Here is a 16,684-nt window from a genome sequence, read left to right on the forward strand (position 1 = left end):
ATTCCCCGTGCAGTGCAGAGTGTGACGAATACTAAAAGAAAGCTAAGCCAGAAAATTAACATTTAATAAATTCTTATATTTCGAAAAATAGCTAGAACATTCTAGTGCATTTAAAAAGCTTATATAAGCAGCATGAAAACCTCTTAGTTAGCTGTTGTTTTATGAGTTTCAGGGGTGTTTGTGGGACCCCAAAAAATCCCCTGAAACTTTTACGGACTTACTACCGACATTTTGGAGTTTCGAGAAGGGGGGGGGAGAGAAATGAAAAATTACAATTATGAAGTATTGAATGACCTAATTATAAAAGTTCAATGAATTACTTTTTTTGCAAAATTAATAACCATAAATTTTCAAACATATAAACTACTACATTTTATGTAAATATTTTAAATTACCTGAATTAATTCTTTAAAAAAAATTATCTAATTTCTGCTGCTTTTTTTTATTTTCTGATGTTTGTGGGCTTTTCTTTCTTTTGTGGTGAACTTCATAATTGCAGGAAGGTTGACTTTTATTTTCCTCATTTACAGTTGAAGAAATTTCCTCGAGAACTGCACATGCAGAGGTAGAAGCAGTTTGCTTTTCTGTAATGTAGAATGTTTTTTTAGGGACTTTTATAGGTGACTCATCTGAAATACATGTTTTTAAGTCCTCTTGATATGTTTTCCAACTTCTGTTCATATTCAGTAAGAGATCTTTGTGAATTGGATCAGTCACTGGATTTTTTTAGCCATATTTTTCACATGAGGTTTCTTTAGAAACCATTAAATTATATTCAATAGTCTGCACTGCATCTAGGGAATCAATGTTAAGAGAGGTTCTATAGTCAGTGACAAGTGTATCCATTAAGTTGAATGCACTTTCCACTAATGGGCCATTGAAGCAGCTAAGGTAGGCTTTGACCAATTTAGCCAATGTGGGATACTTATAATCATTAGTGAAATCATTTTTTAAATTAAAAACTTTAGACCAATATTTATCAACTGTACACTTGACTTGATTTCCACTTTCATCAGATGTGTAGAGCATTTCTTTGGTGATATCAATATCACTCTGGTATAACCTTATTTCAGCTTCTACTTTTGACTTTTCATTATCACTAAAAATATGAGACATAAAAGATGATAATTTTTCAAAAGCTAATATTGTACTGGTTTTACCTCTTAGCTCTGGATCTAATGCTGTAAAACTAATTAGATATGAATTTTTAAGGGGTAATTTCTGTTTCATATGCTGTGCTGTATTAGTATAAGCTTTCATCAGAGAAATTTGGAATTCTTTTGCTATTGGATGATTTTTTGATAATTTCTTCAGGAGAGTGGAAGCTTCTGCACCAGTAAATATTACTTTGCTATGTAGATGGAATTCTGGATTTGTGACATCAACCTTTAATAAATCATTATAAGATGTGCACTCTATATTTCCTGGCTTCATAAAAAAAGAGAAAAATTTTGCCATCAATTTATAAATACTGGAATGTATTAAATGAAGCATTAGTTTTTTTGTTTCAAATAATTTAATATATGTGTTGAACTCTGGTAATACTGCTGAATATAATGCCATATGCAATAAAGTTTTGTTTTGCATAACAAATAACCCATTTAGTATTCTTTTTTTCCGAGCTAAAGCATCCTTTGTGAGTTGTTGGGAATGCAAGCAAGAATACACCTCTTCAACAATTTTTTTCTGAGCTGCAGAAATATTTCTTTTATTGTATACAGTTTCAACATAAGAAAAATGATCCCCTTTATCAGTTTTATACAAGTAGTGAAAATAAAATGCAATAAGAGCATCCCACAGACCTTTGATTCTTTCTAAAACACATAAAATGTACACCCACCTATGATCTGGTCTCTTCAAGGGCTTAAGTTTTTTAATGGCAAGGGATTCACAGATTTTGAAAAATTTTTCTCTTTTACTGCAGCTTTTCATATCAAAATAGATGTCATCAAACAAATCTTCTAAGTATCTATCAAAACATGAAGCAAATTTTTTTTGCACAGTTATTAGCTGTGTGACATGTGTCACCATCAATATCTAATAAGTGGGGTGCTTTGATCGTAGTCTGGTTTCAACATCCTTTTTTTTTCCATGCATGGTGTTACATGAGTCCATTAATACACTAATTAAGTTTGCCCATGGAATATTATTATCTTCAATAGTATTAACAACTGCTTTAAAAACAGCTTCTGAATTGCAAGATTCCATCTTTAGAGATGCAAAATGATGAACTACAACTTCATTTTGATTGTTGTCATAAAACTGCACCAATATTCCCAGTATACTTTCTTGAGCATTGCTAGTACTTTCATCCAAATTTAGAGAAAATGGAGTCTCCTTTTAAAGTTTTAATGATATTTTCCTTAATAGTTTTTGCAAGCCCATATTTCATCTTATAACATGCAGTAGTCCTGGACATTTCCAACGAGTTTAGTGCCGTCTGATCGCGGCTCAACTGTTTGCAGAGTTCAATTAAATTGGGAGCTACATTGAAAGAAAAAGAATTCTCGGCAATAAACGAAGTTATTAATACCTCTTGGCGTGCTTTTCTTGTCACTATATCCAATGGCCGAGCATCAGTCTCCAGTAAGTCATCAGTATTTTTTGAATTAGCATAATTACTTAAAGTCATTGAATGTCTAATGCACTTTGAATATTTTATGTGCGTCACAGTTTTAGAATGATTTGTGAAAGCCTTGAATCCTTCCCCACCATACTTCAGCAGTGAGTTAAAAACACAATATGCTTGTCCAGCAACATTTATTTTCTTGCACCATGTGCCGATGGTATCCCCATTACCATCTCTCTATTCAATCCAATTCCACCTAAATGCATTCCGGACATCTTCTTCTAATTGTATAATATCACTATTTATATCGAGAAATTTTATAGTGAAATTCTCTTGCGTACATAAATAAAAAAATATTTCAATAAACGAAACGAAAAATTTACACGTGCATCAATAAATGAAACGAAAATTTTACACAGTGGAGAAAAAAAAGTTGAGAAGCGATCAATGACAAATAGCTAATACAGCGAAAAATCCCCCTTTTCTACTTATTGGCGCCACGCCAGGAGAGATAAGACCTTTGAACCCAGAGTCACGTAATCGCACATCTGGTCGAACGAAGTCTCTCCCTTTTTTTTCTGCCACGCTTACTTGCCGAAAAGAATCCAAAAGAGAATGTCCGAGTACTGGGGGAATGAGACATAACTCGCAATCAGGAAAGAACAAAAAAGAAGTTTTCCCCCCCCCTTTTCATGCACTATCACTGCCTTTGGAGAAAGAAAGGAAAAGTTTTCACCACACACACTGACCTTGCGTTTTCTGCTTTCAAAGCAAACAAAATTATTCAGATCAAAATAAATAATTCATTATTATTCCTATTTCCTTTTGAACGATGATCCCCGGAATTTCCGGGTATCGAAGTTCAAAATCCCCGGAATTCCGGGGTTTCCCCGGAGCACACCCCTGGAGTTTGGTTTAGAAAACTGCTGTTTGTTTACTGTAGCGAATTCGCAGATTAGCTTTCTCTACATTTCTCTGTTTTTGAATTCAGTTCTGTTGAACATTATAGTAGTTTACAAGATAATTACTGTGAGATATTGTACAATTATCGCTGAAGAAATTCAAGCATTCTGTTTTATTGGTTGGATAATAATAAATTTTATTTATTTTTCATTGGACTTGAGCATTCAGTTCATAATGAACCCGCATGCATGCAATGATATTTTTATACTTCTCAGTAACAAGAGATTAATGTTAAGAAAATACACTGCAATGTGTCTGCTGCTCTTATCTTTCTCAGTCGTCGGTAAATAAAAAATTTTACATATAGTTTTGCGAAAAAAATCTTGTTAACAAACACTTTATTCACAGTTTTTCTCAGAATAATAAACTAATTAAATGATAGTTGTTAATGTAAAACTTTCATACATAAGAATCGTAAATATTTCTGAATAGAACAAAATTTATTGAGATATCATAAAAGAAATAATATCGCACAGAGAAGTAATCGGTTAATCTTTGGATTATGATAAATTGGCGATTTTTTGGTGAAAATTTGGTGACCAACCCTGCTACAGCAACCTGCTAGTTTTTGTTTGAACGCCATTTTGTTTTCAAGAAGTAAAGGCTGTTTTTTTTTTTACTTTTACTCAACATTTTTTTCCAACAATCTGCTAGCTGAATTACGCTTATGCTAGAACTTTTATGGAACAAAAGTGCTTAATCATGACTTCGATTAGGTGCGAAATTGCGAGAAAGTGCAAAAAAACAAACTGCTTGCCGCGTTTTTCAGAATTGCACATACATGGTATCATCCATGTACACGTCGACCTATTTTCACTTAAAAAAAATCCCAGGATTGCACAAAAATGGCATTGCACACACTCTTGACTTTATCCATGTACACTGCTAAAGTCCTAGCTAGTAACCTTTATCGCCTTACCAAAATGTCGCCAAACTGCCTGTTACCATATTCCAAAGATTAGCCAAGTAATCACCTTAAAGAACTGCAATACATATCTTAAAATTAATTAAAAAATCAATGTGGTGTAATCTTTGTTATGCAGTAAAAAGTTTACACTCGCAATGGCTAAGAAAAATATTATAATTAAATATAAAAAAAAAAAAGGTAAAAATATATTTATTGGTACCCCTTGGCAAAAATTGGAGGTACATGGATACCGAGTTTATGGAATTTTTCACTTGTTTTTTTGGCTTTGTATAGCAGTCATTTTAGCGCCAAAAATATTAGAAAATATATTTGCCAAAAATTGGTGCTACACAAAGACAAAATGATAAGTCAAAGAATTGCACTAACTCAGTATCCATGTACACACCTATTTTCACTTAAAAAAAAATCCGCAGAATTGCACTATGCACTCCATTGGCTTTATTCATGTATATGTCGACCTATTTTCACTCAAAAAAGCATCAGAGAATTGCACAAACTTGGCTTGCCACCAGCCCCTTGACTTGCCGATAAATGAAACAACAACTTCACAATAATACAAGGGGTACCCTTCAGTCTACTCTAATCCCAAAAAATTTATAATAGGAAAATTTTACATAACTATCAACACAATTTATTATTTTTCTTGATTTTTACAATATTACTGACATAGCCTTCTTTAATTTCTCCAAGCAACTGAAATTCCATCCTCCTTACTAGTATCATCTGTGAAAACAAAGTACGGTACTATTCGGTTTCGAGGTCCGTAAAAAAATTGCAGCAAAGGAACAGCTTGAGTATAGGACCCCATTGGCAATTTTTTGGCTTTTGGTCGCCAAGCCATGAAAAAGCTGTTAAAATTGAAAATACAAGTTAGAAAGCACGTTTTAAGCAGAAAAAATTTTAGAATATATGTTTAAACAGCAAATTTGAAGGTACATAAGTAAGTACGGGCATATTTCAAGTAGTAATATTGAAAATATATGTTAGAATGCCCATTTTAACAAGAAAAATTTTAAATACAAATTTAGAATATATATTTAAACAGTGAAACTGAAAATAAATAAATAACGACACACTTTTAGCAGTCATACTGAAAATACAAATTACAAGCTGTAAAATTGAAAATAGGAGCTCAGAATACATGTTTAAATTAAAAATATGAAAATAGGAGTTAAGAATGCATGTTTAAATTAAAAGTAAAGAAAAGTTTAAAAATACACAAGTACGAGGCATATTTTAAGCAGCAATATTGAAAACGCAAGTATTAAGTTATAAAACTGAAAACAGGAGTTCAGAATACATGTTTAAATTAAGAATAAAAGAAATGCTGGAAAGTTAGTCAAGTTTACAAAATCATGTTAAATTTACAAAGAAATCCTATGCTCTGCCTAGTTTATGTCCCTTACAATTTGGAGAAATTTGTTGAATACAACAATATTTTGCTCCTTCAAAGAAATGACACTTTCCAGTTTAAAACACACGTGAATGCGACAGAGTTGCCGAAGTCGAGTATTCTAGAATTTGCTGGGTTACCAGAAAAACAACCGTCCAAAAAGTGCGCCAAGCCAAAAGTCGCCAATGGGGGTCCTATACTCAAGCTGAAACGCAGCGAAAATGTATATGCGAAAGTGCCAAATCTAGCAAACATGCCCATTTAACAGCGTGTCAAATCTAGCGTACGCGCTGATTTCAGATTGCGTAAGTTTATATAGTTCTACATTTCTTAAGACGCCATTGAAATACTAGTTTAATTTTTAATTCATTTTTTTTTTATATCCTATGGATTTAACAATTTGGGAATTGCCTATAATGAAAAGTCTGCGATAGAATTTTGGGTAAAGTGCAGAATCACCCACTGCTTGAAGCGTTTTCAAGAATTGCACATACTCAGTAGCCATGTGCACATCGACCTATTTTCACTTAAAAAAAAATCCTAGAATTCGTGGATTTAGAAATGTATGTATGCATGCCCATAATAAGCACCTTTTTCAAATTTATTAAAAACTACTCCTAGTACACATTTTATATTATATTACATAACCTCAAAATTACGTTATAACATTAAAAAAGGTTATTACATTATAAATGCAGTTTTGATAAATAGATATACTATGGTATTAGTAAATACAATAAAATTAATGGAATACAAACGCTAGAGATTTAATTAGCGATAAATCTTTTTCAAGAGCATCAATTAATATAAAGGTATCCTCTGAAGGCTCATATACATTTTTAAATGTTTCTTTAGATAGAACACTATAATCAGCTAAATCCATTACTTATTATTACACTTCGGTTTCGGATTTCAGAGCCGATTTCAAATAATGGGGAATTAAGTAAACAATTAATCAGAATGCAGTATTAAATCAGTTTCTATGCAGTACTTTTTCACTTTATTCCACAGATAAATTTCGCGGAAACAACTACTATCTCGAGTTGAGGGTTTTTTTGTACTTGCAAAGAATTTTAATTTGAAGAATTGAAGCGACACAGCAACGCCACCGTGAAAAATTAAGTTGAATATGTGTAAGACAGGTAAAGAAATTGAAACAGTTATTAATAATTGAAGGCATTAATGAGTTATTAATGATTGTCGTATCAAACGTTATGAAATTAATATTCTGTCAAACAAAATTTCCCTCTTCTTTAAGTTGGACTTTTCGCCCTGTGGGCAGAAAGACCTAGCAAGTGGAAAACAAGACAACTGTCTGTCTGTTTCCGCTATATTAAAATATTTAAAAATGTGAATTCTTTATATAAATCCTTTATTAATTCTAATTTCTTTAATATTAGAAGTATCTCTAAGCTGCTAGCGCTACGGTAAAAGTCCATTTCATGATATAAGAAGGAAATAAAAAATCACACGTAATCAGCGATTAAACATAAACTTTCCTTGGAACATTTTATTTTAAAATTGTAATCCAGTTTATTAAAGAAATCAGAAATATTTCAGAATAACTCAGTATGAATTTTTCTTAGGCAATGCAGATTCTCCGCCTTACTTTTAAAAACCAATGGCTGGCCAAAATATTCAAAAACCAAACTTCATCGAATCTATCAGTTTTTAACATAACGATAATGCTAGTCACAAAATGGACAATCCTAGAAAACCTTCTCTGACAAAATAGCATTTTCTAACAGAAGCAAAGTGAAATTTACTCCTACTTTCAAATTTAACTCTTATTACGAAACAGTTTATAACGCTGTAATAACAATAATAATACAAAAATAACACAATAAAAATTTTATCGAATTCTTTTACCCTGTGAGTAGAGCATTGAATTAGAAATATTAAAGTAATAGTAATATTTTATCAAATATTGAAGTACTAAAATAATTAATTGTGTAACGACATTTTTTTTCTTTAAAATCGTATGCAAAGCATACTGCAGAGTAAAAATTCGTGTTTTTATTTGCTCAATAGATATATTCTTAATAAAACAATAGTAAGGTATATTGTAAATTCATTGCGAAAAATGTCCTGAAAAGACAGGAACGGACATTAACTTTCAAATTGAAAAATATCTTGGAAAATAAACTCAGTTTTATCTTCTGGCTGCTTGAATTGAATTATATTAATATTTTGTAGAGCAGAAACCCATTAAATCTATAAAGAATAGCTAATAGTCTACATCAAAGTAATTCATAAGACGTCAAAACACTGATAATTGTAAAATCGAGTTCGATTCCTGCCGGATGATCTGCGTTGGACTTTTGTGACTTTCTCAATCTGTATCAGTATGACAGCCAGTTTCGTTTATACAGTTCTCTAATGAAGCATTCCTGCATCACTAGAGAGAGATAGACAGCCCTAACATGTTTGGCTACAATCGCTTAATAAACAGCACCATCGAACAAGGATGTAGAGTCGTAAAATCAGTTCATAAAAATATGCTTGGTAAACTGCCTCTTCTTCTTCAGTGTTCTTCAGTGAAGTAACCTCTATTGAGTTAAAATAATTTTTCAAAATTTAACTTAATTAAATGAATTAAATTATATTTGAACCTCAGTTTATCTCACTATTTGAATAATGACATGTTGCTTTTACAGTCACAGAGACGGGTGTGTTGACGCAATCTTTTTGCTCATTTTCTTTCTCCTTATTTGTCGGTGAAACGCTTCCTACGCCCGCTACGCCCGAACATAACACCTCATTCATTGAATTGAGTGCGTACGGTTCATGAATAAGAGGCTCTGGTAATTGTGAACCGTGTGTTTAGTTGAACTATATCAGTTGCATTTATAAGGTAAGGTGTGTTTGTTATCCTTATCTTTTATGTACCTTTCCAAAGTCCACCAAGTGATAACGGTTTCAGATTTCGTATTTTTGTTGTGGTTGCTTTTCGGAGGCATGGGTGGGATCTCTTTCGTTTCACTACCTGATGTTTGTTAAATTATCCGTTTAAAATGAAAATATATATTTAATTCAATAAACTGGGGAAAATGTAATGCATTAATTAAATAAATTATACTTCAATGCATAAATAAATGTATTTGAACTCTTTTAAATGGTAACAATGTGACTTGATCTGTATTACCATTGCTAAATCGTAAAAAATTAAAATCATATCTTAATATGTTTACATTCAAATAAAATACCCATTTTCCTATTCTTATTTGACGTTTGCTTTTATTTCAGAGTTAGAAGAGTTCCTTCTTCTTAATAAGTAATGATTGTGCGTTGCGTATGTTTTGTAACAAGTTACTAGAAATGTCATATTCTGACTTTGTTTTGCAGAAAAATTCTAAACATATGTTTCTGTTCACTGGGAATCTATTAACAATTTTTCTTTGGAATTAATAGATTGGAATTTGTATACTTTACTTTTTACTTTGTATACTTATGCTAGCTTATCTGAAGTGTAAATAAAGTAGTTTCAGGGCTTAATTTCAGTGTACATATGTGGAAAGAAAGAACACCAAATTAAAATTTAAATTAAAGTGTAGATCAATGTTTGTTTTATAGGAGAACTGTATGTTTTGGGAGGTGAAAAGAACAATGTTTTTATATGTTTAAAACAATTAATAGTTTGTGGTAATAATTCAATGAATCAATAATTTATTGTTAATTTTTTTTCTTCTTTTAAAGTTTTCTTATAAAATCTCTCTTCTGTTTCTAAACTTATTTATAATTAGTTAATTATGTTTTTATTATATTATTTTTGAATTTATATTTTCAAAAAATTGTAGCTCTGTTTGTGTGTAAGATTCAATGCATGAAATTTAAGAAATCAAAGTACTAAAAAAATGCATCTATCTTAAAAAAATTGAAAATAAAGTATTGAACAAGGCACTTTTAAACTTTAAAGTTGATGTTTTTCCATAGAGAAGAATCTTTGGTTAGAGTAGACTGAAGGGTACCCCTTGTATTATCGCAAAATTGTTTCGTTTATCTCTAAGTTGTTGCTTCCTTTATGGTAACCTGAGTAACTGAATGTTTCATTACTATACTTTTACCTAGAATTGGGTGCTCCTTTGACTTTTTAAGTGAAAATGTATGGATGTGTACATGGACAAAGGGAGTGCACAATGCCAAGTTTGTGCAATTCTCTGATGTTTTTTTAAGTGAAAATATGTGGACCCCTTGTAAAGGGTCTATATTTAAGTGATTATCCATATTTTAATATATTAAGTCCTTATCCATATTTAAGTGAAAATTGCAATGCCTAGTTTGGGCAATTCTGTAATGTTTTTTATATGAAAATAGATCAATGTATACATGGATACCAAGTTTGTGCAATTATTTGACTTGTTATTTTGTCTTTGTGTAGTGGCAATTTCCAAAAATTGCTGCTACATAAAGACAAAATAACATGCCAAAGAATTGCACAAATTCGGTATCCATTTACCGCCAATTTTTGCCAAGGGGTACCCATAAATATACTATACTTTTACCAAATCTTTTATCGTATGTTTTGTGTTACTAAATCAGGACATAGAAAAATGGCAAAACTATTGGAAGGAAGAGAAGAAAAGAATTACATTTAAAGATTTTAAGTAATATGTTTATAGAAACTGTTGTATTTTCTTTGGCCTCTCTTTTCATTGTGAAAACATATTTGTAACTGTCGAAAAATCGAAAATTAAGATTCTCGTCAAAAATGTTAACATTAAAATTAAGTATAGCTGCTTGAAAGACTAGTAAGATCTACTAGAAAACTACTAGAAAATCACCAGAAGAAGAGATACCAACAAAAGCAGTAAGTGCTGTTTATTACAATGTGATATACTGTTAAAAAGAGCAACTATACAGTATTCTTAATAAGTTGTAGCAGCGCCGGATTTAGCATTTTTCTTAGGTGGGGCAAAAACCTAAAATTGCCGCCCTTACCCATCTTTCTTTAAGTTTCTGTAACAAATTTTAGTTTTTTAAATAAACATAAAAATAGGTAGTTTTTTAGATAAAATGTAAAATCCATTTTATAGTAAGAAATTCTTTATGTGCCACTTTTGTTCTAAAAGAAATATACATAAGAAATGGTTTAGTGTCTTTACTTATGGCAAAACATAAGAGAGCTACCTGCCTAAGAGGGAAGATGTCTTTCTAAGAGTAATTGGCTCATATGCAAGTTACGCATAAGCGAAACGGCAAAAACACCCATGCAGCCAGCTGATTCGCTTGATTCTAACCCCCGACCGAACTACCAGTGTTCAGACTTTACATCTCAGCTGCTGGTGGCCAAATATACATACCAAAAGTTACATAATTAAAAACCCATGCAGACCCTCTTAATGCAGTTACTTCTCCAGAGCACTGAAATTATAAAATTTACATTTTCTCTGAAATGGGGATTTTTTTTCAATATTTGCAACAATACCTACTCACACTAATAAATGATGTTAATAGAAAACGATTCAGCACTAAATACTAAAATAGTTCAGCACAGCACAAAAATGGAAATCAGACTGTACTAAATAATAAAAAATTTCATTACAAATATAAGCAAATCACTAATAGAATGAATTGAATAATTTTGAACCAATTTCTTGATACTAACAGTAACTTGAACCTAGCACGTTAAATATTCATTTCACGATAACACCTTCATGTAGTCTACTCAAGAACTCTACTATCGTTCTCACAAAGCCCGATAACATAATAAATATTTACATATTGATGCAAAAGACTATTTTTGTACTGTAATAATCATTTTCTCTGAAATATACAATTTTGCAATATTTGCAACAATAATTAGCCAGACCATGGAGGTAACAAAGAAAGGAGGGGCCAACCCCGCACTGCGAGTGAAGCACTGCTCCGAGGGCTTCGGTCTCCAGATGGAGTGTTTTTGTTTACATTCAGAACCTTCCTTGACAGCACACTGATAGTAATTCGACACACTTCTATACAAATTGAAAAACGGGACCCTTCCGCATAAAAGAAACATTCATTGTGTGATGGATAATTGCAATTTGTATAGTTATGCTTATACAAAATGTTAAGTTTAAAGAAGATTTTAGCAAAAATGTTATGTTTAAAGAATGAAATACCTTACGGTACCTTTAAAATTATATACGTTTTTCGATACACTTGATTATGCACTAGTAAAAAAAAATGATCTTTAGTTACAAACAATAGTTTACATAAGTTAGCACAATAGATGAGCTAATTAAGTACGTAACTAACTTTCATTAGCTATACACAACAACAATACGGGCTACTGCTGAAAGGAAAAGGTTAGTGTTTGTACTTCTTTTCATAATTCTTATTTCAATAATAATTTTAAGTTCTTACCTAATGCTCTTAAAATATTACAGAATTAAAATTTTACTCTGTGAGCCTTTTGTTCTGAAAATAAATCTATGGCATTGTCATAATTAACTCGATGTGTTGTTTGATTTTCTGTTGCGAGACTTGATAAACGCTCTTGGCTCATCGATGATCTCGGATAGTTTTTAATAAGTTTTAATTTGCTAAAACTTCGCTTACAGCTTGCGGATGTAGTTGGAAGCATAGAGTAAATCTGCAGGGCAATAAAAATATTGTGAAAGGCATCCTGAAAACCATAGGTGTAGATCTGTTGCAAGAGATAAAAAGCTCTAGCCTTTTTTATGTCAACTAGCCTTTTTATGTTGCTCAAACATAATTTTCTATAATGAATGATGCCTTTTCTTTGAAAAATTATCGGTAAATTGCAGAATCGCCCAATTATTTGTTTTCCGCTTTTTACAAGTGTAAAAAGAACTGGATTTTTGTCAATTTTCTTTCATTTTTTAAGTGAAAATAGGTCAATGTGTACATAGATAAAGTCAAGGGTGTGTACAGTGCCATTTTTGTGCAATTCTGGGATTTTTTTTTTTAAGGGAAAATAGGTCGATGTGTACATGGATACCGAGTATGTGCAATTCTTAAAAACGTGTCAAGCAGTGGGTGATTCTGCACTTTACCCAAAATTCTATTGCACACTTTTCGTCGTGGGCAATTTCCATGAATTGTTAAATCCATAGAATATCAAAAAAGAATTTAAAATCAAAAAAGGATTTTTAAAAATTAAACTAGTATTTCAATGGTGTCTTAAGAAATATAGAACATTTCATAAACTTACCCAATCTGAAATCGGCACATACGTTAGATTTGGCGCACTGTTAAATGTGCGCGCTTGCTAGATTTGGCACTTTTGTGCATACATTTTCGCTGCAATTTTTTTACGGTCGTCAAAAAGGAATAGTACCGTAAAGAGGGTAAATAAAAATAAAATTAATATAATTAAAAACAAACTTTGTTGTTATATTTATGTTACAAAGGGAAGTGTGCCTCGTATAAGGTGAAAGGGAATAATAAGGACAAGGTCCTCGTATAAGGACAAGGGAGGTGAAAGGGAATGTTAAGTCACATTGCTTCTTTTAATTCTACAAAATTATACGGAGTATAAAATGCGTGCAAATTTTCATCATGTACAGAGAATAATCTATACATTATTTAACAGTTTAGAAAATTTTTTATATTATGACTTTAATATGGAGAATTAAAGTTGAACTTTTATTTCAACAGAAGATAAAGTACTCTATTCTATTAAGATTAGAAAAAAATTTTTGTGTGCACTATCAGAAATACTGTTTTATTAGTGAATTAAAAGCAAGGTTTCAAATAATTTTTGCTATTCGATTTTACATAAATTAACTTCATTCCCTCTTGAAATTTCGTATTTAATCATCATAATTATTATTTGTAAAATTTTTCAGAAAATCATACTAATAACTATATTGGATTTCCTGAAAATGAGCATTAAGTTGGTTTTTGTCTAACTGGCTGCTGGCTATTCAGTCAGGGAACCATTTGCATTCTGTTTCATTTTCCCCCAGCTGATGAAAAAGCAATTTAAAGAAAGGACAGCCTTGCTTAATTGCTTTATCCCCTTTTGAACCTAGGGTCTCAAAGAAAGTCCCTCAGAGGGGAGAGAAGGACAGGAGAGCCCTTAAGAGCCTTTCACACTTAATACTCAATGACTATAGTGGAGCTAACTGATGCATGGAACTCGAGGAGTGGTTGGTGAGAAATAAATTAAAGAGGATTTCAGACATTTTTGTGTACTAGAAAATAACAATATCTGAAATTTTACTTGTAACTGAAGCTATTAAAAAATTTCAATAACTGAAAAATGAAAGGATTTCTGAAGATAATTTGATAATATTTCTTAACATTTTAAAGGGATAATTCATTATTTCAGCAGTAGAATTGCAGAGTGGGAAAATATGCTCGTTCACGATTGGATAGTGTGAACTAATTAAAAATGCCTGGTATATCAAAGCAAAACCATTGTTTAAAAGTAAAACTATTGGAATATTTTTAATAAATTAAATTATTACATATATTAAAATTTATGCAAAAGTAATACTTTTCATTTTAACATTTGCATGATTGAAAATGAATTTAAATATTCGAATAATTTAAACTACAAGAGATTCTTAGCCCAAGAACAAGAGGATTTAAGATTAAAGCTTACAAACCATGAGCTCAGTGTTATAGTAAAAATAATCATGCACATTAAAAATAAATTTTTATCCAATAAAAAATGTTATTACTCGATTAACTGTAAACACTTTTTAAAAAGCAGTTCATTTTACTTTACCATACACAAAAACTTTTAGTGAAGCAGAAGCACAAAAACTTTTAGTGAATCAGCGTACTTAAATTAAATTTTACTGGAATTTAGTTTTTCAAACTGAGTGGTTATTGAGAGGAAAAATTTGGCAGGTCGTGTATGAAATGCATTAAAACATATTAAAAATACAAAATGGAAAACAATTCATTCAGTTAATTCTAAAAGGAAAAAGTTAGATTGTATTTATAAAATTAATTACATTTCTAAGTACGCTTTTTTAATCACCACAAGACAGCACACGTTTTCTCCTAGAATCTAAAAGGCTAAGGATGAACAAATTGTTTATATTTTAAAATTTCACAATGGACATTAGGAGCATAGGAGAGGGATACTGCCTGATTTCAATTTGTAATGAAAGGCAAATAACCAAAATAATTTTGAAGTGGTTTGAGAAAAGATTAACTTTTTTTTAGAAAGGTTCAAGAAAACCGATTTTTGAGAATGATGAACATTAGTTTGTTACAAGTTTGTAATACATAGTATTTTTTAAATCAAACTTCTTAAAATGTTATGTAAAAAGCACATGAGGATTATCGCAGATATCTCAAAAGTAACTGTGCCTATCATAAAAGTCTTATTTGTGGTGAAATTATAGTCTATGGGTATTCTTTGGTAACATCCAACTTTAACCCTATGTCTAAGATGAAGTAGCGGATTCTCGCTATGTTTTTAAGAATAAATACTGGAGAAAAAAGGTTTAACCTTTTTTATTTAAACTAAATTAAAACAGATGCACGCACTTCGTACTAAAAAATCCCCACCACTTGTGGCTATGTAAATTAACAGGCAATAAGAATGAAACAAATCACTAGTAAATTAGGAATTCTAATGACTGGCTTAGCTTAACTAACACTAAATCGGCTGCACACAGCAAAGCCAAGCCGAATACTGAAATCAGGAAGGCAGGAAAGTCAAACTAAAAATAATTGGTTAGAATAAAATAAATCCTTATGAAATGACAAACAGTGATAACTATACAAAAGTTTTGTTACCACCCAACAGACTAGTTATATGCTTGTCTTCCATAAAGGCATCCCTCCATTTAAGAAGGTAGCCTTCTTGCGCTTTGTCTAAATCGACTGCAAAGTTTGAACATAAATGAATGGAACTTTTTGACAGATTAATGCATAATATTTTGTTGATTTGTGTTTTTTCTGTATGGAAGCTATTTAAAACTGTTCCACTCTTATAACTAACTGTTTTCAAATTATTTTGGAAAACTCTTAACTGAAAGAATGTATCTCATATCAGCATTCAAGTCAATAAAGCTAATAAATCAGTTTTAGTGTAAACATATTGTATACCGAAAGATATGTATTGTGCAAATAAACAGGAAGTGTTTTTGGGAATGTCTTCGGCAGAATTACAAAGAAACTTCTTTTATGGATTTTATGCTGTTATTACATGTTAAGTATTATTTTACGTAGATTAAGAAAAAGAAACACTATGTTTTTTAACCTAGTAATTTAAAGTCCAAGTGCTCCATGCTGGGGGTCTGCAGGCAAATGTGCGTTTTCACACAAGCTTATAGCCTCTGTCTACAATGCTACATTGAGAAATGAAATAATAATAGCAGAGAGAAAAATCTCTCTTAAAACGAAAGTATTTTTTTATGCATTTCTTGATGTAGGCATCTAATGTAATTTCAAATAATAACAGTTAAATAAAGGAAATGCTGCTTTTAGTCAGCATACTCAAGTGCAAGAAGTCACTACTTTAGTTCAAGAAATAAAAGAGGCGTAAAATAGCTGTAAAAAATTTTTTTTTTTTTTTTTGTTCTTTGATTAAATACCATTTCTTCCATCTTTTTAGTAATAAAAACATAATTTTATTTGATCTCGCCCATATAATGTTAAAAATAGCATTTGAAGAATTTTGCAGTGATATTTTTAATTTTAACATACACATACCAAAATTAAATAAATAAATAAATAATAAAATACATTTTCAGATTTATCATCGAAACATTATATCTAATCACTCAGTCAGGAAGCAGAAAGTTTGTTTGCTACATAATAAAATAGACAAATAAAGTAGTGATAAAATATGCAAGCAGCATTGTATTTTTGAGACATTAAAATTCAGATCTGAATACTCCATTTATTATAATTACAATTTATA

At 30.9% G+C, this 16,684-nt stretch overlaps 2 protein-coding genes across 12 annotated transcripts in view; one reads left to right on the forward strand and one right to left on the reverse strand.

The window, feature by feature from the left end:
• The window catches only part of HemK2 (HemK methyltransferase 2), a 53,364-nt gene extending 46,259 nt beyond the window's left edge, over positions 1-7,105 (reverse strand). The window contains exons 1-2 of one of the 11 annotated variants that reach the window (XR_015042929.1): positions 6,689-7,105; positions 396-5,308 (exon numbers count right to left, since the gene is read on the reverse strand). Coding sequence is in view for 3 of the 11 variants with exons in the window: in XM_085823199.1 (XP_085679325.1) it covers positions 6,612-6,736 (125 nt within the window). In the remaining 8 variants the exon portion in view is untranslated. Of the gene's footprint in view, positions 1-395; positions 5,309-6,611 lie in introns of all 11 variants that reach the window. The other 10 variants (XR_015042930.1, XR_015042928.1, XR_015042927.1 and 7 more) reach the window with 10 other exon arrangements.
• Positions 7,106-8,484: 1,379 nt separating this feature from the next.
• stck (LIM zinc finger domain containing stck) overlaps positions 8,485-16,684 on the forward strand; it is a 48,590-nt gene continuing 40,390 nt past the window's right edge. Inside the window, exon 1 of the mRNA XM_035367889.2 lies at positions 8,485-8,707. The gene's annotated coding sequence lies outside the window, so the exon portion shown is untranslated. The remainder of the gene's footprint in view (positions 8,708-16,684) is intronic.

The sequence above is a fragment of the Stegodyphus dumicola genome, chromosome 9, assembly GCF_044657685.1.
Source record: "Stegodyphus dumicola isolate Sdum_Otavi_A_Nest chromosome 9, ASM4465768v1".
In the NCBI taxonomy this organism is placed as follows: Eukaryota; Metazoa; Arthropoda; class Arachnida; order Araneae; family Eresidae; genus Stegodyphus; species Stegodyphus dumicola.